Source organism: Podarcis raffonei, chromosome 8 (genome assembly GCF_027172205.1).
Source record: "Podarcis raffonei isolate rPodRaf1 chromosome 8, rPodRaf1.pri, whole genome shotgun sequence".
Classification (NCBI taxonomy): domain Eukaryota; kingdom Metazoa; phylum Chordata; class Lepidosauria; order Squamata; family Lacertidae; genus Podarcis; species Podarcis raffonei.
The window spans coordinates 26,938,970-26,963,457 of NC_070609.1; the positions used below are offsets into that span (position 1 = coordinate 26,938,970).

Consider the following 24,488-nt stretch of genomic DNA (forward strand, 5'->3'; position numbering starts at 1 on the left):
TTCAGGGCATTTCCAGAACAGCAAAGCTAGAATTAGAGTTAATGGCTATTTGTTAGGTTAGGTTTATTGAACCAATGAGTAATTTCCCACAACAAAAAGGTCCTGAAGCAATTTACAAGACGACTAAAATATAGCAATAAAAATACATAAGCTTAATTAAAAACAGAGTAAGAACACTCAGTCTTTGGTGCTGGGAAAACAAAAGCATATTTCCCTGGCGCCAAAATGGCCACAAAGTTAGCACCAGGCAGGCCTTCCTGGGGAGAACATTCCACAGACAACAGAAACTACTACAGCAGAGGTGGGGAACTGCTTTGGCCTGGTGGGCCAAATCTTTTAACTTCTCCCACCCCACAGGCCAAAGTTGGCAGGAGCGCAGGACCAGCACCTGTCAATATCTGACTTCTTATCAGTGTCAGGTGATTAATAGGAGGAAAATCCCACCTGTCTGTCAAAATTGGCCAGTGAATGTGGGGGGATATAGTGACCAAGCGGGACTGAGCTCCCCATGCATCATCAGCTGATGGATCCAGTCAGAGGATCCAACCATGTCTAAGACAATCACCAGAGGCCCAGCTCTGAGTCCTCCATCCCACTCTAAGGTGAGCTAGGTAGTTACCAGAGACAGGGCTTTCCTGGTGGTGGCACCCCAGGTTTGGAACTTTCTTCCATTATCTTTTACCTTGTGCCAAAGTTTGTTTTTGATTGACTTTTAATGGCTTTTGGTAGTTTGAATGGCTCATGTTGTTGTTCATAAACTTGTTATAATGTGCCACCTTGAGAATTTGTGCTGAAGGGCAGTTTATAAATATTTTAATTAATAGCATAAAAACAATTTGTGGATAACTAGTTTCCATTTTTTTGTTTGATTGATGGACAAGATCAGTCTAAGTTAGACAAGTATAAGGCAAAATATTTATTATAGTTGGAAATTTTGATTCAGTGATTTTGGCTCAGTGTTTATTCATATTGATTCTACATCTGGGATTTATGGGAGGGACAGTTAATGTTGGTATCTATTCTTGCATTCTGTGTTTATATATGCGTTGTTTTGATAAAGACTGCAAAACTCATACTTTTTAAACAAGCATTTCCATTCAGCAAATAACGTGCCACCAAGCTTGTAAAAATACATCAGTCTAGTCACCTATGGTTCATAAAAATTGCCTCCAGGTAATCATGCTGGAAAGCTGTAGAACTGCTGGGCTTTCTCCCCTTTTAAGCCAAAAGTTAATAACACTGACAAATTCAGGGATGAAGGCTAGTAAAATATTATACAAGCTACTTACTGCTGTGGATCTTTTTGCAAAGCTGCAGGCAACTCAAACATATATAATCTTGTTCAACTGTTGCATAACACGGGGTTTCTGTCCCACTCCTCTTTCATAGTCTCTGTCTTCTCACAGTTTCTTTTCCCATCCTGCAGACACAGGCTCTCAGTTATTCGGAGCCTGATTTGTGGAGGAATGGCCTACTGCGCAAGTTTGGGAACCTCACTTGGTACAAGCGACAGAGTAGCCATTTTGAACTCTCTCAGCACCCTGGACACCTGGCAAGCGATCCTTGGTCAATGGGGCGGCTTCAGAGACCAGCTGTTGGCAGTGACATGGATATGAGGAGCAGGGCTGATTTTTATCCTGCTGAAAATCAATCTGAAAAGCAGGAGAGACCTGAGCCTTCATCTAGGCTAAGTGAAACACACTCTCTAGGGACCAGCCCAGAACCCTCCACATCCTTTGACTCTTTGCTTTGTTGGGGAGATGGAAGCTCTTGGGAAGGGTCTTTCTCCATCAGTAATTCTTCTCTGTGCTGCCCAGCGGCTCCCGAAATGAAAGGCGAAGCCCTCAAGCTCCCATCAGTCCTGGAAGAAAGCAGCAAGGCCCCCAAGTCTGCCTCAGAGTGGACTGAAAGTGTATTTGAAGGGTATTTGACCACGGGGATGTCCCACCCTGTTGTTACAGAACAGATGGAGAACCTGAGCTTCAGCAGTGGCCTTGGAGAGTCCGTCTCTGAGCATGTTGATGGTGCAGAGGATGCTAAGTCGGCCACAGCAAGCCCACCTGTTGATCAGCCTCTGGAGGTAGCAGATTCTGCCTCGGCCATTAAAATCAGCCTGGGCAAGAATGCCCCAAAGATCCGCTATGAGATAATGATTACAATGACCAAGGAGGCGGAGAGGGCTGAAGCAGAACCCACATTCAGTTGTGGTGAAAGAAGCCTGCCGTGTCACCCGTCTGGGGAGGAAACACTTTCTCTGGGGGTTGCTGAGTTAGAGAAAAGAAAGGAGCGACGTCACCAGGAACCAGCCAGACCAGCTACCCAGCTGTCAGCGAGTGAGGAATTCCAAAACTGCAGAGGGCTGCATGGGGTGGGAACCTGTAAGGTGTGCGGGCCAATACTGACTCTTGCCACTGGGAGCCCAGCAACGCTGCAGTGGGGATCGGAGACCAGCCCAGGAGTGTGTGAGGCAGACCAGAGTGAAACTGATCGACTGCACTCGGAGGATGGTGTGCTGGCGAAAGAGACAAACATCGTAGCAGTAGGATCCCCAGCCAACAGGTACGTGGGGGAACAGGTTTGGGAAGCCTCGCACTACAGCAGGTGTGCCAGCCAGCCCTGAGCTGCGGAGAATAGCTTGAGAGACATGTCTTGGCAGAGAGAAAGGGAGCCAGAGTGTCTGTTCTTTCCCCTGCATGCTTTGCTCTGCAGCAATACGAGTGGGAAGTTTTGCGTTTGAGAGAGAGAGAGTGGAGTCTTTGGTGCACACTGCATGGGGGCAGGAACTTGGGGGGGGGGGTCAAAGAAAGGCGCTGTTAACAGCTTCTCTTGTTTGATGGTCCAGACAGCAAAGTTCAGGGTCATGGAGAGGAATGAGCAGGATTCAAGGCTTGGATCCTCCCTGACCTCCGTACTTGGGCTTCCACCCTCATCTGACTGAAGGCTAGAGTAATGCCGTCATCCAGGGGATTTCTCTACCACACAACTGAAGGGGGCAAGAAAAAGAATTGTGTTTAAAATGGTGAGGAAGGCTTCCTCTTTCGAAGCTTTTCATCAACAGGGAAGTTCAATGCAGCTGTGTGGCACAGTTCCACACACATTTACTCAGAAGTAACTCCCACTGAGTTCATTGAGGCTTTCTCTCTTGTAACTGTTTAGGATTATAGTCACTGGGGCAAGTTTGAAGCAACAGGTCTGCAAATAAAAGGTATGCTACTTCTTGTGAGGCTGTTTTGTTTCTGGAAATTATTACTATTTTCTATTCTGTCCTTGCTCTCAAAGAAGCCCAATTACATTAAATTGGGAATGTAAATGAAAAAAGACAGGCTTTCTGTGTATTAAGTTATCATTTAAGGAATAAAAATTAATTATTTAACACTTCCTGAAGTAGCTTGGCAAGGCACCCACAATGAGAAGTTGGCTTCACAATATGTGAATTTATTTAACTTTAGGTTGTAATCCTATCCACCTGCTACCCTGGAAGGGAGCCCCATTGAAATGTATGGGACTTGTTCTGAGAAGACATATTCTGTATAGGATTGCACTGTTAATCACTTAAAACGTAAATACTTAAATCAGTTCAGTGTATGTCCTGACTCCAGTCAGATTCACAAAAGCAATTATTTTGTTATAGTCTTTCACCATCTTTATTGCTTCCTCTGCCTACAAAGTAACTGGAAAGTAAAGCATGGTGAAAAGTGCAGATATATTCTCCTTTTTCAGGAGAACATGGCCCTGCTCTTTAAAAGAGTTTTATCCATTAGCAAGCATTTGTCATACACCCAGCAGGAGATGTGAACAGCATGCATGGGGAAACTTGTATTTCTGAATAACCTTTACAGGAGCACCAAAGATAATCAGGTAATTTACAACAATATAAAATACAGTGCAATATTAAAATCAGTTAAAACTGAATATTTCCTTAGGTGCACTTGGGTCTTTGCTTTTAGAGAAAGATGAGCAAGAAATATAGTCTGAAATAAGGACCCCTTTCTCAAATGACAAACACCTAATAAAGTCAGGGTCACCTGACTACAGACTGAGATGTAGCAATCATTTGAAAAGAGTGGGTGGGTGGGTGGTGTAGGTCATTTCCCCAGCTTACTCCACCAGAAGTCAGTTAAGGAGGAGACCCTGGACAAGGTGTCTTCTGGTGCCTTCTCCCAATACTACCCTACTGATCACCTGATAGGGGCATAGGAAGCTGCCTATCCCACCTGCACAAGAGCAACATTCAGGAGCTGACCCTAAAGGCTACCGTTGCAGCTGCTTAGGATCACTGCCTTTGCTTGGAACCTGGAGTGCCTTGAATACATGCATAGATGACAACCAGAAAGCATGCCCTAGATTTTGCTAGCATGATTAACATTGCTGTGGGATGATGTTTGTTCTCCCATTCCAGGTCACTGTGTTTGTTTACAGTGGCTAGGCCACTTCAAGTGAACTATATTATATATTAATTTTAAAACGTGTCACACATGTTATAATTTAAGTAACACTTTAAAGTTTGCCTTAAACGAACACTTCAAAGTTTATTCTTTACTAGATTTGAATCCTCCAAAAAGCTCAAGCTTCATGGTCCCCCCCCCTCCTGTTTTATTGTCTCAGGAACCCTTTGAAGCAGATTAGGCTGAGAGTGCCTGGCCAGAAGGGTTGGAAGGAATTGCCAATTTCAGTTCTCTCAGTTTCCCATTCTTAAATTCAGTTCTCCATATTTCTGCAGCAATTTACAATAGATTTGTCTTTAAATGGTGAACTGAATCAAGATTTCTCCTGCAGGTGAGCTTCATAGTCAAGGGCTCATCCACACTGACCTTTAAAGCACTAGGGCAAAAAATAAAAAAGGGCTCGGAAATGGAGTTTTAAAGTGTGGACCTGTGCCTAGAAATGTGACAAAAGGAAGTCTGAATGAGCCCTCAGTGGTGATTTCAACCTTGGTCTCCTCTGTCTTAGTATGACCCACTACATCCACAGAACAAAATTGCTTTGTTCCATTTTTTTTTGTCATTCTGTAGTGTGTGTGTGCGCACGCGTGCGCATGTGTGTGCGTGCATCATAGAGGTGGCAATAATATCAAAATATCTGATTACTCCCTTCACCCCCACCATCATTACACACAGCAAGGGGAACAACACTGTGAAATACTACTTATATGCTAGCGCACGTATGTTGCCTTGTGAGTACACAATATAATGCTGCCTTCCATTCTCTCTGTACTTACGGTGCCTTCTGGTCAGTTCCTTTATTTTGCTTGCATTAGATCACAAGCTGCTTTTTGGCCCAAAATGCTCCAAAGCGGTGTGAATTGAGTATAATGGCAATTGGCTCTCAGACTGACAACCTAAGTTCCTAGATCGTGGAAGGACTGCATGCGGACGGTCCCTGGTTCAGGTAGTGCTGCCTGGTACCTTGGGGAGCCACTGCCAGTCAGTGTTGTCAGAAATGAGCTGTAGGGGCGAATGGGACACCTTGGTGTAAGGGAGCTTTTTATTATTGAATGGGTTTAGCTTTGCAAAAAAAGGGGGGGTAGTCTAAATGGCCCCCACGCCTCTTTCAACTCAGTGATCCTATGATATATTTAGGATGACACAGTTTACACATTGAAAAAGTCCCTGATTGCAACGGATGCCCTTCCTTTTCAGCAGGTCCTTGGAATTCTATTCACTGCTCACACCCAACCCCACTAAATATTAATGCCTGTGCTTTCTCACACATTAGTTAATTGTATATGTAAAAGCAGATTAACATGGGCTTCATTGCATGGCGGAGTAGGGCGTTGTAATATTGCTTGCAGACAGGGACAGAAATAGGTACCAGAGACCACGGAAATGGGATGCAGAAATTCATGGGCCACGTTTTCTGCTAGCATTCCCCAAGGCCATGGAAGTATTTGCTAAAACGATGGTTTCCAAACTGTGTCCTGTGGAGTTTGGGGACTCCTCTGAAGCTTACTGGGAGCTCCACAGCAGAGAAGCTTCCTAGGAGGATGCCTTGACTACTACTGCTAACCTTCCCTTACCTCATCCATCCACAGAACAGTGTTGGCTGGGGGTGTTCCAGCTTAACACACTCAGTTCATGCAAAACAGTGGCGAGGCTCGAAAGGTCAGGACAAGGGTCTTCTATGAGCTGAGGCCTCATCTGCGCTATACATTTAAAGCTGTATCATACCACTTTGAAAAGTCATAGCTTCTCTCAAATAAACCTGGGAACCATAGTTTGTTAAGGGTGCTATGTGTTGTTAGGAGACCCGTACTCTGCTCAGAGAGCCACAATTCCCAGAGTTTCTTGGGAAGAGGGATCAAAAGTTACAGCACTCTGGGAATTGTAGCTCTGTGAGGGGAATAGAGGTCTCCTCACAATGCTCAGCTCCCGTAACAAACTACAGCTCCCGGGATTCTTTGGGGGAAGTCATGACTGTTTAAAGTAGTACGATTACTGCTCTAAATGTCTAGTACTGATGGGGTCTGCATGTAAGGGTGAGAACATTTCTCCAGCATCCCCTACAATGTTCTGAATGTCTTGGAAGGTGTTGAGGACATAACAGTCAGGAAGCTAAACAAGAACTTAAGTGCCTCTGTCCAATGAGAGCAGGTCAGACACAGGAAATGCCTGACTCCACCCGGATGAAACTAATAAGTCCGGTGCCTTATTTATTATAACTGACCTATATTACAACATTATCCATACACTTGGAAAGTTTGTGAATAGCTCATTATAGTGTGTGCCTATTCAGAGGTTCCTCAGCTTCAGCTAATGAATTCAGGGGTAACTGAAGGTAAAAAAATAATAATTAAAGCCACAGTGCTAGAGAGGGATGATATTATTTCTCCCTACTGTTTCCATATCACCTATTGATTTTTCCACTTCACTAGCACTTCAGTATTCGCAAATCTGTAATCAGCCTGATTTTGAAACATGGTTGGGCAACTTGTCTGATGCCAAAGGCCATATTAAATAGGAGACAGCAACCGGAAGTCTGTTGGCTCTGTGGCATATTTTGCTTGTGCGTAATTGGCACTGACTTCATTTGGCAGGTGCCAAACTCTCAATGGCCATGTTTTCCCCCCTCTCACCACCTCCCAGCCAGCTCACAGGGCCAAGAGCTTCCATATTTCTAGCCCCCAATCTTCAGAATCGTAGTATATCCTTTTTGTAAGAAAGATTAGGGCATAAATAAGATATAGAACTAAGCAAGTGGGGGATATTCGTTCTCCAGACACCAACTATTCAGAACATAGCACCCTTGGGTGTTAAACCTTAAGGATTAGGAACCTACTTCATTTTTTAAAACAAAACAATAGCTTAGTATATATTAGTGCTTTAATTGTTCCAGTTCTTGTGTCCTTCATTCCATATTTTAGACTATTGATACAAATGGGATCTGCAACAAAATGTTGCAGTGTGGACTGCTCCTGTTCAGCATTCCAACCAGCCAGATATGCCCTTTTCCAGGATATGGCATTCATTCTTCCCCCTCCCCAATTATCCACACATACCATCACCATAGTCAGTCAGTATTCTGTGTCCACTGAGCATATTCAGTTCTCACCGGGTCTTTCTGATAGAATCCTCCCTCCCATGTTGTTTAAATGGTTGTGGTTTTCTGGTACTTCTGCAAATCTCAGGGCTCCCCTGAGCCTCCAGATGACCCCCCTCCTGTGTGTATGTGGTGTGTGTGGGATGGGGTGGGGTGGCATTTTGGCTACATATACAACAGCACTGACACCTAAATATCAGAAATGGAAGGTATGATGTAACAGAGACAAAGCAAACGTTCGACCAAGCAAACCAGTCAAATTTTCTCCTGCAAGTACAAAGGCTGTGGGTCACAGGTATCACAGTCCTGGGAATTACCTCTTCCAGAGACCCTGGAGAGCTGGACAGATGGACCAATGGACAGACTTAGCTTAAATTGTTCACACATTCCAGAAGTAGCAGACTTTGAGATGGTAGTATTCTGGAGGATTAGAGGTCACATGTCCCTCATATAAACCGCTCACCTCATGTAATAAGCTAGCATTTCAGGGGGAAAGCTGACAGTCCCTGCATCTCATTCCTTAACGCTTGCAGTTCCTCCACCATTGGAGGCAGTATGCCTCTGAATACCAGTTGCTGGAAACTGCAGGAGGAGAAAGCACTATTGCACTCAGGTCCTGCTTTCAGGCTTCCCATTATCTGTTTGGCTATTGTGAGAACAGCATGCCGGACTAGATGAGCCACTGGCCTGATGCAGTAAGATGTTTTTGTTGTTGTTCTTACATTCTTAATTAAACAGTGAATGATTTTAAACCAATGTTGGTTGAGCCTCCCACAGTCAGGTGATGAAGAACAGAAGGCTGCTCAGTAAGAAGCTGGTTTTGTCCCGTGGTTTTACCTGTGGAAATGCTTTTCTGTGGCAACATTATATTTCTGTTATTATCATGTGGTTGGGCATAAGCTTTCGGTGTTGTGGGTAACTGCTGAGCCATGTTACATACCAATGAAGAGTGATACATGGCAGTGGGACACCACAAGTGTTGAACCTACTTTCTTTTTGTTATTCAGAGCCACTCCAGTTTTAATGGGACAAAACGTCCTCGGGTACAGGAGCATAGGAAGCTGCCTTATGAGTCAGGCCATTGGTCCATCTAGTTCAGTTCTGTCCACACAGACTGGCAGTGACTCTCCAGAGGTTCAAAGAGAAGTCTTTTCCCAGTCCTACCTGGAGATGCTGGGGATTTAAACTTCTGTATGCAGAGCAGGTGATCTACCGCTGAGCTACAGCCCTTTTGCTGCCTGTGGCAACTGATAAGATGGCAGCCATGTGTAGGAGCCAGCTGGACGGGCAGTTGAATCTTACTTCAACACTGGCCATGTCCTCCACTACTCAGCTAGTGATCTTAGGGAATGAATGAAAGGCTTGTGGCGCACCCTGATATCTTTGGAATTCCCTTCCTCATAAGGCTAGACTGGCTCCCTCTGTGCCATTCTGCCAGCAGGCGAAGATTGTTTTATTCTGGCAGGCCTTTGGGAACTGGCTGCTTTTAAGGAAAGGGCTTTTAAATAGTGCTGTGCTCTTTTTACTATCTCTATTTTAACATATATACCTTGTTTTAATTCCATTGCAGTTCAATTGCTGTTTAACTATTATCTTAGCATTTTTATTTTAGCCGTGATTGTTTTAATTTTTGTAAGCTGCCTTGAGTCCTGGTTCTGGGGGAAAAGGTGGAATATAATATAATATAATTAATATAATAATAATCTCCAACAGAGGAAAATGGCCAAAGGGCTCAGGATGAATGGCTTGGGGGCTCTCACTGCTGCCCATTAAGTTCATGCCTATTAAGTTCTGAAGGGAGACCTGCATGGGGAAGTTTTTAATGTTTAATGTTTTATTATTTTTTGTTTATGAGCCATCCAGAGTGGCTGGGGCAACCCATTCAGATAAGTGGGGTACAAATAAAAAAAAATTAATTATTATGGTGGTTAGCGCAGCAGAGTGGTGGGCTTCCTCACCCCCATTTCCTTTTAAAGTGTAAAGAGAAGCAAAGCTCTTGAGAGGCTCTTTTGTTTTTTCCAGAACCAATGTGGTAAATTATGAGGGAAACAAAATGGCGACCTTCAACTAAATTGCTGCTACCCAATGTTCAGTCCTCGGGGGCAGGGGAGTAAATGCAGGCAGGTGTTGACGCAGTGGGTCTGAAGAAGCCCATTGCTGATGCTAGGAAAAAGGAAAGAGCAAATAACTCCAGGTACTTGAAGTAAGTTTTATTACAGGCCCAATGTGTTTTGGAACAAACCTGAGTCTCGATAGTATTCCAACATACTGGATGAAAATTGCTGATAAAAAAATGCCCCAAGGAAGAATTTGTCCTGAACACATCTGGAATAAATTGGACCTGGAATAAATCCTATTTCAAGCTCCTGGATGTTTTCCCTCCCCCAACCCTGCCAGTGGTGCTGTCCCGGTTTTGTGGTTGGTTAACATGTTGATGCTGGCCTGATATTTATACTATTTTTATTGTTAATTATTGGAATGGAAATGGAAATTACATTTCTGCTAGAGGAGGAGCAGCTGGAGGAGGCCAGAGCTGGCCTGTATGGCTTCTGATTGTTATATGTACTCTGTTTGTTATATGTATAAACAGAGGCCCTCAGCAAAACCCCTTTGGCTGAGCAGGTCAATCCAGTCAAAGGTTGATGGATCTAGGCAAGGGCAGGGCCTCCAGGGACCCAGCATCCTGGTCTGACCACTGCTTCAGGGTATCATTCCCTGCCTTGCCCAGCTGGAGCGGCATGAAAGTCCTGGAGCAGAAGGAGGGCATATGTAACATTGGGTTGCTCCAAGCAGCTTGTTCATTGACCATTCATCCTGATTTGCTTGCACAAAGCTTACATGGAGGTTAGACAATGCCTGGCCTGTACTGAGCATTCATGCTCAGTGCTGTTGTGACCAAGTGCTGTTGCCGTGGTTCAAGATGAGAGGATCCTTTCCTGCCTGCTTCTTTTTCACTGCAATATATCACCACACATTTATTACACTCGCAGAGAGAATTCCAAGGTAAACACACATCTACTGTAGAATCTCACACAGGGCAAATTACTAGCTGTTGCACTGGTCAGTAAAGATCACAGCATGTTTCCAGTTTAGGACCATATACTTTTGGAGAAGGAAGATTCATTCTTTTCTCTTTATAATAGGGCTGAGGAACACACCGCAGATTTCAAATGGCCATCCAGATTATTACAGGGAGGCTGCAAGCACCAGCATTTATGGCCCAGGGATTCTGGATAAAATCGTGGGAATTGTAGCTTTAATTAAAAGAGCAAAGCCATCCTTTCACCCTCAGGGGTACATGCAAGCATAACTGGAGTGCGTACCTTAAAAACTAAGAACATAAATGAAAAGAACAAAGTGTTGTTGTTTTTTAATCATCCATTTGTAATCTAATCAGATTATTTGTGGTATCTGATTTTTGAACATTTGAGTTGTGCTGGCAACAGGCAACAGGTGTCTGGAGAAGAATAGTTGGTTTTCAGTGACTGTGGAGTTAGTCACAAAGAATTATTTATAAATTACACACCTGTAGCCTGCCTTTCTTCCAAAGATCTCAGGGAAATGTATGTGGTTCTTCCCTACCATCACATCCTCACAACAGTCCTATTAGGTAGGTTAGACTGAGAGAAGGTTCCTAGAATTGTGCAGTTGGAAGGGACCCTGAGGGTCATCTAGTCCAACCCTCTGAAATGCAGGCATATTTTGCCCAGCGTGGGGCTTGAACCCACAACCTTGAGATTAAGAGTCTCATGCTCTACCACTGAGCTGTCCTCTTCATGAAGGTGTAGTCAAATCTGAGAACATTTGTCATAGTTACTTCTTTACCTCCTTATAATAACTACTTCAATGTTACCATCAATCATTTTTTGTTTTTGTTGCTGAAGAAAAAACGTTTTATGTCGTGGGCATGCATACTAAGTGGATAGTGACATTACATAGTTTAGTCACTAGATGGCACTGGACTCGGCCACTAGCTTTGTGGAGTCAGGTGTTTATCTTTTGTTCATGTTGCAGAGGGGCAATAAAGTTCTTGTTTGGGTTCCCGACAGGTCTGTCCTCAAGGTCTTCCATGACACATACTATGTACTAACAATCCCTCATTGTATAGAACCAGTGAGCCCATAAGAACAGATCCTGTGGAAAAATCACATGTGGTCTGAAACATTAGTGGGGGAATGATGTCTCCCACCCTTCCTAAGTGGAACCTCTGGCAGTGAACCATGTAGCTGCCTCAATATGTCTGTTACTTCTAAACAGACATGAACAGACATGTTCTGAAAGTGGGGAAGGCAGATACACGTAGGCCCTGAATCACTACCCCAAAAGTACCCCACAGTGCACCTGTATCCACAAGTGCCCTCTTTCAGTGTGTTTGCATGCAGAATGTAGAGGATCACACAGGCATGCTGCCTCACCAGGCTAATAACATCTGCAGGGGTAAATAGTCTTAGGCTGCAATATTTATCCCATGCAATCCCTAGGATCCTTTGATATGGAAAGACAGTTTATAAATTAGAAACAAATAAGTTGTAATAAACTCTTGGTTCTTGCTGCAGCCTAGTGCCTGTTGAGTGAAACTCATTAGTGATTTCTTGTTATATATACATTTATGCAGCTTCGTCCATGTATATATATAAGCTCTGAAGAGTTTCGTAAGCAGAAATGACAGATTTCTGCCTTGAATGAGCTTCCCACCTACATGTTGCCAGTGAGAAGATGGCAGAGGAAGGAGAAGGGGGTGTATGTTCATCTTGTATTTTAAGTTGAGGTTTGGGCTTAAATATATTCCCATAAGGAAACAAAAAGCAAGAAAAAATCTTTTGAAATCAGCCTGCAGGTGCTGTTTAGTCAAGTAGCCACCCAAACTCTTTGAAAGTGTTAACTTTGCAACTGGAAAGCGACAAAGATGTTGTGGCACCTTAAATGCTAATAAATCCATGCTGGCACAAGCCTTTGTGAACAAGGATCTAATTCTTGATGCATGAAGTGCTGTCCTCAACTGGCAGGCAATTTGTCATTTGTAACTCAGGCAAGGCACTTTATGCCTCCTTGCCTTCTGCCAAAGCACTTGGGGAATAACTAAGCAGACTTATTAAGACACTTATTACTCCGTTGCAAGTTGAATTTCGACATGCTATGCAGTGCACACTCGGTTGATGATCAGGTACGAGACACTCTGGTTGGCTGTGTTAGGTGTGTGCAGAATTCTTGCAGCTGTCAAGAAATGATATCCTTGGTCCTGTTCAAGGTATTAGTTTATCTACATCAAGCTGTCCTTAAGATTACAGCAATCTGACATTAATACTGTGTACTCTGCATTACTATTCTAACTGGCCTCAGTATACCTAAAAGGGTCACACACACACACACACACACACACAGTGACCAGATGCAAAGGAAGGAAGGAATTCTGTACATTGATAGCCAGAGTGCAATAGAGGTTAGAGTGTTGGACTAGGATCAGAGAGCCCCGAGTTCAAATCCCTAGTCAACCACGAAGCTTCCTAAGGGAGCTTGGGCCTATCACTAGCTTTCAACATAAACTACTTCCCAGGATAACTGGGGGGGGGGGGGGAGTCAGAAGGGTTTTATATAAGCATCAAAATGAAATTTTACATCACTTTGGAGACTGGGCAACACCAGCGAAAAAAGTAAGCAACCGTATGTGCTTTCAAAATTCTCTCGCATACATTTTCTTTCCAAACTTTTGTTGAGCTATATAAGGAGTGTGCTGCTCTACCAACTCGCCATCTGAACACCACTCTCCCTGATACTGGTGGTTTCTGCCAAAGCCACAATTTTAATATGAGTCGCTTTCATTTTATTTCTCACCTTCATGCCAGGAGCAAGGTACTTGTCAGCAAAACCACCAAAGACTTAAGCACAAGAAAACAATGCAGACACCAAACTGGGGTAGCCAACCTGGTTCCCTCCAGATGTTGCTGGACTACAACTCCCATCACTCCTGACCATTGATTACACTGGCTGGAGCTGATGGGAGTTGGGGTCCAACAACAGTTGGAGGCCCACAGCTTCCTCATATCTATTAAAATTGCTCACCCCTCTGAATAACCCTGTATTAGTCATATATGGGCTAAAAAAAGACAGAAATCTAATCTTTGTCAAGCTTTTCTTCCTGGTTGCCTCGGATCCTCATATATTGTTGGACTTACAAAACCCACAATCCCTGGCTATTGGCTAAGCCATCTGGGGATGATTGGAGTTGAAATCCGAAAAATATGTGAGGACGAAAAGTTGAAGAACACTGATCTCCACTGCCCATTAAAACTCTCTTAATTCCCACTCCCACCCAGCAAATAGGCCAGGTTCTTGAGGCCATGTTACTCATTACACTTTTCAGAGAAGCAGCAATAGAATGATTTGGGGTGTTAAAAAGATAAATAGCAGGCACACTTGCAGGGGAAGGACTGTAAACACAACCACAGCCTTTCCCAGACTGCAGAGTATCTGTTGGGTGGGGAGTGTTAAAAATACCCCCCCCGTTCAATGCTCCGTGTGTGTGTGTGTGTGTGTGTGTGTGTGGTGGGGAGTGGCTACACCTGCTCTTGACTCTTTTAAAAACAATTCACTAGGGTTGTTGAACTTTTTTTGCAAAACCGCAAAAAAAAGACATTTCTTAGCTATTTTTAAAAGGAAAATCAGCAAAAACAACGTTGTCGACATGGCTTGCCATACAGCTGGATTTTCCCAGACTTTTTTCCCCCCCCTTCAATTTACTGGACCTATAGCAACCCTAAATTCACAAAACTGCTGTCTGGTTTGGCCCTTCGACCTGACTTTCCTCAAGGCTGATACAGAAATAAGACTTAGTGCGCCACATTCTGATTCATAGGACGTGTAATGAAATTGGAAGCCATCAGATGAAATTGCACTATCACTTCTTGGGTCATCTTTGTGACAGTGACACAAATTGGTACCATCTAATTAGCATGCAACTAGTTGTCTCTGCATAAGGGAAATCTCTCTCTCTCACTCTCTCTCTCTCTCTCTCTCTCTCACACACACACACACACACACACACACACCTCTGTTTTGGGCTGCTTCCCAGGAATGATTTGCTTCTGCTGGACCAAAGAGTCCTTATTTACCAAGCATCACCGAAGAAACTCAAATGTAACTATAGCTATGTAAATCTGATACAGATACACATTCAGATAAGGTATGTCCCATAAAAGGCTCCTTCATTCCCAAGGAGCAGTGATACTGGGCTGGGTATTCTTACTGGTTTTAAAAATTGTTATTAATCTACAGGCCAATCAAGACTTGCCCACAAAATCTACATTTAATGTACAGTGGTACCTCGGGTTACATACGCTTCAGGTTACATACGCTTCAGGTTACAGGCTCCGCTAACCCAGAAATAGCACCTCGGGTTAAGAACTTTGCTTCAGGATGAGAACAGAAATCGTGCTCCGGTGGCACAGCAGCAGCAGGCCCCATTAGCTAAAGTGGTGCTTCAGGTTAAGAACAGTTTCAGGTTAAGAACGGACCTCCAGAATAATTTAAGTACTTAACCCAAGGTACCACTGTAATCAGTTTGTCCCCTGGCAGTGGCAGTCCATGTTGTATATTTGAATGTGACTTTAATCCAGAGTTTCTACATCCATGCTCCCTGTTTCCTGCTATTTGCTGTTTCAAGCAACCGTCCCTCTTTATAAGCTACTCCACATCAAAAACACATCAAAAATATAATGGACAAAGGCATTCATAGAAAGCTGGCTGGAGTGCTTTTAAACTGGATCAGATGTCTTTTTTGGGTTTTCCGAGGATAAGGAAACACTTGATTTATAGGGAAGCAATAAATGAGCCAGTGTGGTGTAGTGGTTAAGAGTGGTAGACTTGTAATCTGGTAAACCGGGTTTGCGTCTCCGCTCCTCCACATGCAGCTGCTGGGTGACCTTGGGCTAGTCACACTTCTTTGAAGTCTCTCAGCCCCACTCACCTCACAGAGTGTTTGTTGTGGGGGAGGAAGGGAAAGGAGAATGTTAGCCGCTTTGAGACTCCTTCGGGTAGTGATAAAGCGGGATATCAAATCCAAACTCTTCTTTGTGACAGCAGTTGTTTCCTGTGAGCGTTGTATGCAGAAGGGAGAATTAAAGGGTGCACAAAGGGCAAATGCTCCACATTAAGCTGAGGGGTGGTTGGACCCAAATTCATCTGGTTTAGAAACTCTGGGGCAAGTTAGCATTTTACAGATTAGCTTTTAAAAATCTGATTAGCTTTTGAAGAGTGAGAAGACCTTCATATTTACCCTGCTTCCCCCCCCCCGCACCCCCAGCTTGTTGAGTGATCAAAAAACTGCTAAACACCCACACACCAGGATTATGGAACTAAGTGGGGCAAGCCCATTATCACATCATTCCCAAATTGCACAGGCACCCATAGGAATTACTCAGCAACTCCCACAGAGATGAACTAATCTCAACCCTTTCCCAAAGTTACTGCAGAGTGCTGACACAGGGTTTCTAGGGTGCTGAGCCTGGGCGCAGCAAAATGCTCTTGATGGGGAACATCATGAAGCTTTAGACGGTGGGATCCACACATATACAAATGTATATGTGTCACTTCAACTCTGTGCTATAGTAACTTCTCCCCTTAACATTGCACAGGGTTAAAATGTGCTGCACTGCCCCCGGCTTGGGTGTGCCTCACTGGGGCCTCTAGGTGTCCTTTTTATTGTGCATCCAAGATTATTCATGCTCATGATGGTATATCAGGGCAGTTATACACAATGCAGCTTTCAGTACTGTTTGCCTGCAAAAGGTCTGGGACAGTCATACTTCTTCATTTCTGGTCAGTGCATGCTCCATAGCTTGCTCCTGAAATCCTGTAACCTTCTTTACCACAAATGCTCCTTCCCAATTATTTTTTGTCCTGCTTTCATTGCACTATAGTGCACCAGACGTTGATAATGCAACTACACTGAGGAAACATTGCAGTGCAACAAATCAAGCACAATAATATGTGTGCATGGTCCAGTATGAGTCCACCACTAAGGCAGCATTATTACATCAATGACATGTTGCAGAAACCCTGATTGTTGAGAGTCTGCTCTAAATCAGGGATGGGGAGACTTGTCAGACCCATTTTGCTTTGTACCAGACCTTGAATATCCACTATCCAGAGACAGGTGCAAAGGCATTTAGTTGGAATTAAAGAACTGGGTGCCTCTGAGCACAATCTGAGCCAAGGAATTTGTTTTCAGTACCAGAACTGTTCACAGACCTTTCACACAATAGTCCACCCCTGCTTAGCTTGCATCATTTCATCAGCCTCATTTAGGCAGGGAAAAGTTATATTGTCGTTGCTCGTGTTAAACAATCAGGAGTACAGTGGTACCTCGGGTTACATACGCCTCAGGTTACATACGCTTCAGGTTACAGACTCTGCTAACCCAGAAATAGTGCTTCAGGTTAAGAACTTTGCTTCAGTATGAGAACAGAAATCGTGCTCCGGCGGCACGGCAGCAGCAGGAGGCCCCATTAGCTAAAGTGGTGCTTCAGGTTAAGAACAGTTTCAGGTTAAGTACGGACCTCCGGAATGAATTAAGTACTTAACCTGAGGTACCACTGTAGTTAGAAACCCTTGCTGATCCTCTAGAGATCTGCCAGCAGCTCTTGATCTTTCTCCTGCCTATCTCATGCTCTGCAATGCTGAAGCATAGAGGATTCCAATCTTTCTAGCAACCTGAGATCTCGGGTGGCTAGGAATGTTCCCTCTTTTGACAGACTCATTCAGAACTTGGGAAGGTGCTCTTATTGTTCTTCAGCCTAGAAATTTGGCAAGACTGAATGCTTTTCATTTTCTGTCCCGTAACAAGAAACCTTGAGAATCAACAGTTGACATTCATTTGATTCAAAGCCAGATGCCAAACCTGCACAAAAAAACCCTCACGATTGTTGCTTCCCCACCCTGTTGCTAATGAAACGCCCAAAATATAACAGAATATTATAAATTGTAAATCAGGGGGTGGAGAGCCTTAGGCCCTTGAGACTTTCCCTAGGTCACAACTCCTTTCGAGTCACACCCCCTACTGGTTTCACTACATGCCTTACTTGCATGTTTTTGCCAGGTTGGACTGTGCCCCTGAGCTTTGAGTGGATGCTTGCCTGGATGGAGAAAAGAGAGGGGTGTGTGTGTAGAAACGAACCTATCATAGAAAGGTCAATTTACATTCATTGCCCCACCCACTTTTGCCTCTGGTGCTGCCCCCTACTGGCATATTGCCCTCGGAAGATTGCCCAGAAGGGAATGCAGCCCTTGGTCTGAAAAAGGTTCCCCATCTCTAATGTAAGTAGTCATAGGAAAGAGAGAGGATAAGGTCCGGTTCTTCTTTTATGTACTTTCTTTGGGTACTTAATTTACTACTGTAGCTACTCAGGCAGTGACTGAATATAAGGCTTTGTCAGTAGTGGCACCCCAGCTTTGCAATGTCCTTCCCAGCTACAAATGCTTAGGACCTGTTCTCATACTTATTTGCCTTTAAATTCACAATATAGTTGTTTTTAGCTTGAGTGTTTTATTGAGAATTATTCTTCTGTTCCAGGCCCCAGCTGTGCTACACCTTTCAAGCTGCATCATACCATATTAAAAAAGTCATTGCTTCCCCCAAAGAATCCTGGGAACTGTAGTTTGTTAAAGTTGCTGAGAGTTGTTAGGAGACCCCAATTCCCCTCACAGAACTATAATTCCCAGGGTTTCCTGGGAAAAGAGATTGATTGTTAAATCACCCTAGGTATTGTAATTTTAATTGCAAAGCCATGACTTTAAAATTGACTCATACTGCTTCAAGTACTGTAAATGGGGCCATTGCATTTCTTGTTTTGTTTGATTGTTTACTGCCTCATGGGGTATTATTATTACTGGTATTATTTATTAAGTTTCTATACCGCCCTTCACCTGAGGATCATAGGGAAGGTCACAATATAAAAACACAAACTGCATACCATATTAACAAACAAAAACAATACCTCCCACAGTTTTAAAGGCCACAAATTGTTTAATTAGCCAAAGACTGGGATAGATACTGAGGTGTGTGTATGGGGGGCAGCAGTAGCAGCCCCGCTGGCCATACCTATCGGTTGGAGTTGTACATGCCACCGGTCACAGCCAGCATGGGCAATAGTCAGGGATGATGAGAACTGACAAGGAAGCCTGACTTCAGACCATCTAATCTACTGGGTCACAACCAACCTTCTGAGTATATCAAAACTTCAAGAAGGATGGGTGTTAGGCATGAACCTTTAGTTGGACTTATAATAATAATAATAATAAATTTTATTTATATCCCGCCCTCCCCAGCCGAAGCCGGGCTCAGGGCGGCTAACAACAATAAAACAGTACAAAAGTACAGCATAAACAACACTCTAAAATCATTCATTATAAAATTAATTAATTCAGGCCACTGGCAACCATTGGGCCAGAGCTCCGCGAAGATTGCCAAGGGAGGGAGTCAGGCTGTGCCCTGGCCAAAGGCCTGGTGGAACAGCTCTGTCTTGCAGGCCCTGCGGAAAGATGTCAAGTCCCGCAGGGCCCTGGTCTCTTGTGACAGAGTGTTCCACCAGATCGGAGCCACAGCCGAAAAAGCCCTGGCTCTAGTTGAGGCCAGCCTAACTTCTCTGTGGCCTGGGACCTTCAAGATGTTTTTATTTGAAGACCGTAAGTTTCTCTGTGGGGCATACCAGGAGAGGCGGTCCCGTAGGTACGAGGGTCCTAGGCCGTATAGGGCTTTAAAGGTTAAAACCAGCACCTTAAACCTGATCCTGTACTCCACCGGGAGCCAGTGCAGCTGGTATAGCACCGGGTGAATGTGATCTCGCAGCGAAGACCTCATAAGGAGTCTCGCTGCAGCATTCTGCACCCGCTGGAGTTTCTGGGTCAGTCTCAAGGGCAGCCCCACGTAGAGCGAGTTACAATAATCCAGTCTGGAGGTGACCGTCGCGTGGATCACAGTGGCTAGATCAGGGCGAGAGAGGTAAGGAGCCAACTGCTTAGCTTGGCGGAGATGGAAAAATGCCGCTTTTGTTATAGCTGCAATCTGCGCCTCCATGGAAAGGGAGGTGTTGAAGATTACACCCAAACTCTTAACGGACGGTGCTGGCACTAATTGCGCCCCCGCAAGAGATGGGAGTTGCCCCCCCAATCCCATATCGCCCCGTCCCAGCCACAGGACCTCTGTCTTCGAAGGATTTAGCTTCAACCGGCTCCCACGTAACCATCCAGCCACAGCTTAGGGGTGTATGGGGTGTTAGGAGAGGGGTAGTCAGCCTCAAGCAACAAGGACTAATGGGAGTTGTGGTCCAAAACACCTGGAGTGCACCAGGTTGGAGTCTGTTTTAGACTCTGACTTTAATGCCCACATCTCTTACCAACTCCTGCTGCCCTTTAGATGTGTTTGGGGTCCCTCCCGCTCATTCTGCCCCAAAGTCCTTCTCTAATGGCACCACTGCGCCTTTGAGCTTGTGGAGAAGAGCCAGATAAATTGCTTTAAAAAAACCTGAGAAAGTAGGCTTTAACCTATGTGTTGGTCTCATATAATATCTTTTTTAAAATTTCAACCAGTCCGTATCTCAGAACAGGAGGGGAAGTTTCCTTCCTGTTTCCATGGAATTATGTTTGGAACACTGTTGGTGGCTTGGCAGGGTGAAAGCACAAACCTGACTCACCCTGAAGATTAATGCCTTGTCAGACTAAGCAGGTCAGGACACATTGAATTTCTCAACCCCTGTCTGCTTGTCTGCTGTAGAAAGGAAAGGCTGAGTTGACTTGGCTCAGATGGCATTTACAAGCACTGGTCAGCAATTCAGGTTAGGAATAGAGCAACAGGTTTGCCACTTAGGTGTGCCTCCTTTTTTTCTTTCTGGGCAGGGATCCCAGGCCTTCAGCAGCTGCATGATAGGTAAGAATAAAACAGGTGTATTTCCTGCTAGGGCAAAAAGGTGGCTATCCTATCATTACATAATTTTAAAAAGAGAGGGGAGGGAGGAAGAGAGAGAGGGACAGGTGGTTCATCCCTGCCCTTTTAAATGTGCACAGTTTTGATTAAAACTTTGGGACCTGAAGGACACCAGAGAGGAACATTGCCTGCATACTACCACCCTACTCTGGCCAAAAGAGGGAACTACATGCAAAAACAACAATGAGCTTAATAACAATTACTAAATAAATATTTTTATCAAAGATTAAAAAAACTAATCTAAACACACAAACCAAAAGGAGGGAAAAAAGGAAAAAGAACTTCTGATTCTTCTTCTGTCAGCTGCAATATAGAAAATTATTCAATACATCCAAGGTAACAACAATTCCACTTTCTACAAACCAATATTTTCTTTAATCCTCAAACCTAGATATTATAAATTCAATTTCTTTTTCATGCAAAAAGTCTATAAGTGGTTTCCAATCTTTAGTAAATATTGATAATGATTTTTCTCTGATTAAACACATTAATTTTGCCATCTCAGCGAAGTCCAGTAATTTTAGCAATTCTTCCCTGGTAGGTAATGATGAATCTTTCCATCTTTGTGCATATAAAAGTCTCGCCACTGTAATCATGTATTGAAATAATTATCCATAGTCTTTTTCTAATTGTTATCCATTATTCCTAGCAGGAAAGGTTCTGGCTTCAATTGAATGTAAAACTTTAAAATCTTCTGCATCAATGTATGTATTTGTAGCCAATATTTCTCGGCTTTTCTACAAGTCCACCAAGCATGATAAAATGTCCTCTCACATTTTTGCACACTTCCAGCAAACATTTGGGACACCTTTATAAATTTTAAATAATTTCACTGGAGTTAGATACCAGCGAGAAATCATTTTATTTTTAAAAAATCTTTAAATAAACACAGTGCAAATTTTAGCCCTGAGTCTCATGGCAGTTTAAAAGACAAATTAATTTATCACTGCATAAGCTTTTGTGAACTACAGTTACTTCAATAGATGTATGAAGGGTTATCCTGACTTGCTGGTATATACATGGTTGGGGAGTAGAGAGAATATTATATAGTGGGATTCCTTTTTTAAAAAAGTTATATTTGTTAATTGGCTTACCAATGTCAGGGTGTCTATGTTATCAACCACTTTTTTGGGTGAATGGCCACTGTTAATAATGGAATTATCATAATCTGTACTTTTCTGCATTTCATTTTCTTCAGACCTGACTGTTTACAATCCTCTAACCTTCAATCTAACCAAAAGGGACGCAGGTGGCGCTGTGGGTTAAACCACAGAGCCTAGGACTTGCTGATCAGAAGGTCGGCAGTTCGAATCCCTGCGACGGGGTGAGCTCCCGTTGCTCTGTCCCTGCTCCTGCCAACCTTGCAGTTCGAAAGCACGTCAAAGTCCAAGTAGATAAGTAGGTACCGCTTCGGTGGGAAGGTAAACGGCGTTTCCGTGCGCTGCTCTGGTTCACCAGAAGCAGCTTAGTCATGCTGGCCACATGACCCGGAAGCTGTCTGCGGACAAACGCCGGCTCCCTCGGTCAATAAAGCGAGATGAGCGCCGCAACCCCAGAGTCGGCCACGACTGGACCTAATGGTCAGGGGTCCCTTTACCTTTACCTTTAACCTTCAATCTGCAACTCAGGAAAACACTTCACACATCTAGTGAAGTGCCGCTGAATTTCCTGGGGCCAATATATAGTATATGGATCAGGCCGTCTGCTGTACTTACAAAAGAATACGTAATTTTGCATTAAAGTTGTATACCCTTTGTCATATGCAAATTTATGCCTTCAATGGGGGTAGAGGATCCAAAAGTAAATCACGTCACAAACAAGTAAACAGACAGACAGACTGTGAATAGTTGAAGCTTTCCCCATCACTGGATTTCCACACTAGAAAAACCTACCTGTTTGATTTCTGCCTGCCACACAGCACTGCTCTCCCCCAATGCCAACCATGCAAAGAACTCAAGAGCAGAAGCAAAAAAACAAAAAAAAGGGCACCTTTTTTTTTTAATGAATACCTGTGACTAAGGCAATGAGACACTAGAATTAAAAAAAACCCACAAAAGAAAGCAAGCACCTCCCCACCCTTCATGCTTGATTTATTGCTGCATTCCACTCCTGCCACTTTAAAGCAAAAGACAAACACAAACCTGTTTGCCAACCTTGGTAAACAGCAACTAAACTACTCGAAGTGTGTGCAGTTTCGTATTTTAAAACCACTTTTCTCATCATTCGTCCCTTTTCAAAATTGTTTGGTCAGGTGAGATGTATGCTGCAGCACTGGCTCTGTATGAGGTCAGAATTCCCCAAATGCCAGGTTGCTATACATTTATGTGGGATATAATGAAGGTGTCCTTGTTCGAGTTGATTTTAGGAATAACACAACCAAAATGATTAACAAAGCAGGGGGGCGCTGTATTCTAGGTGAAGCATTTAAACTGATACCACTCCTTAAAATATTTGACCCCTAGTTGTCCTAGTTGAATTTCATGCTTTGAGGCTAACAAGGTTAGCAGCAGCTGCTCCCACCGCTAGGTATGGAAGAAATTGCCATGTTTTGGTTGCACCTTGCAAGTCATTGCATCTTTATTTGTGTAAGTTCTTATAATGACCAGCTTGAAGGAACCGGTGAGATGGGTGGGCAAGTGGCGGCTGGTTTCTCAGTCAGGCCAGTGCAGTAGTAAGCCCTGCTACTCCAGGGGTGGCAAACCTTCTTGAATCCAAAGGCTGCATTTCCTTCTGCACACTCTTCTGGGGGCCGCATGCCAGTAGTGGGCGGAGCCCTGAGGTTAAAGTAAGCAGGGCAACAAATGCAACATTTATCTTTGCATACTGTCCAACTTTTGGAGACCCCAAACCAGGACATACCTCTTCTGGGATGTGCACCCAGGTGAGTCACATGACCCATGCAGTGCTTTCTTTGGGGCAAGAGTGCAGTGCAACAGCGAGCAAGAGTGCGACACCCAAAATGGCCGCCGCAATCTCACACAAAACAACAGGATGTCTTGGTTTTTTGCACAAACCTATATATTCTCCAACTAGACAGGCAAGAGGCATTCTCAGAATTCAAGGACACCTTCCAACCAGGCAAAATCATGTGCTGTATGTTAAAGGGGTAACCGCCCACACACTTCCGCTGCGCTTTCTGCCTGTGTGGTGGCACCTTCGGTAAAACTACTTCTTACTGTTTGTAGCAGAGTTTTCCCCCGGAGGCAGAGGACAAGAACAGGAGTCACACTCAAATTCTTCAGTCAAGAGCTTTTTTATTGCTTGACCGGTTGCACAAGCATTTCTGTTACAAGCTATTTACAGTCCTTCTTTATCTCTCCACCATGGTATAATCTCAGTGTGTGTGTGCTTTCCTCGTGAGGAAATTGCAGCCTGCAACTTCCTCCCTTTATTGGCACCTCCAGCTGACACCAATCAAGCCTAGAGTGCCACTCCTACACACTAAAGACAGTGGAGGCCAAATTCGGCCCTCCATAACAGTATGAATCAAAGCCAGTGAGGGGCATGGCCTGGGGAGAGTTCTCAGGGCCAGACAGAGAAACCCGGAGGACCATATCTGCCCATCTCTGCTGCTCCATTTCTCCCTCTGGTGCAGCTGGGTGCAATGGCTGATACTAGATGACAGTTGAGAGAAGGAAAGAGACGAAAGGCAGCAAAAGGTGTGATTTCCACTGTCCCACCTCTCCCTTTTATCTGGTCCCACGTTGATTCTGGTTGTGCAGCTACTGCTTCTTTTCGGCAGTGGTTTGTGTTTCCAGTATTTCAGTTGCTTAATTTTTTTAAATGGCATGCACTTCTTTTTATGGCTTACATCGCTCTGGATACTTTCTTAGAAAAGTGACTCATAAATAGTTTACATAAAATAAGAATGCATATGTAAACACACCCACCCACCCCCGGTGATGGCAAGATGGGCAGGGTGGGTGTGTGCGCACAGGATGACTTGCAGAGTCCTCTCCCATGGCCTGTGGTGGAG

General features: G+C 44.0%; 1 protein-coding gene across 1 annotated transcript in view; it reads left to right on the forward strand.

Annotated features, from left to right (window-relative positions):
- The window catches only part of CRYBG2 (crystallin beta-gamma domain containing 2), a 62,865-nt gene that overhangs the window by 13,325 nt on the left and 25,052 nt on the right, over positions 1-24,488 (forward strand). The window contains exon 3 of the mRNA XM_053398698.1: positions 1,427-2,559. Coding sequence (XP_053254673.1) covers positions 1,427-2,559 — 1,133 coding nt within the window. The remainder of the gene's footprint in view (positions 1-1,426; positions 2,560-24,488) is intronic.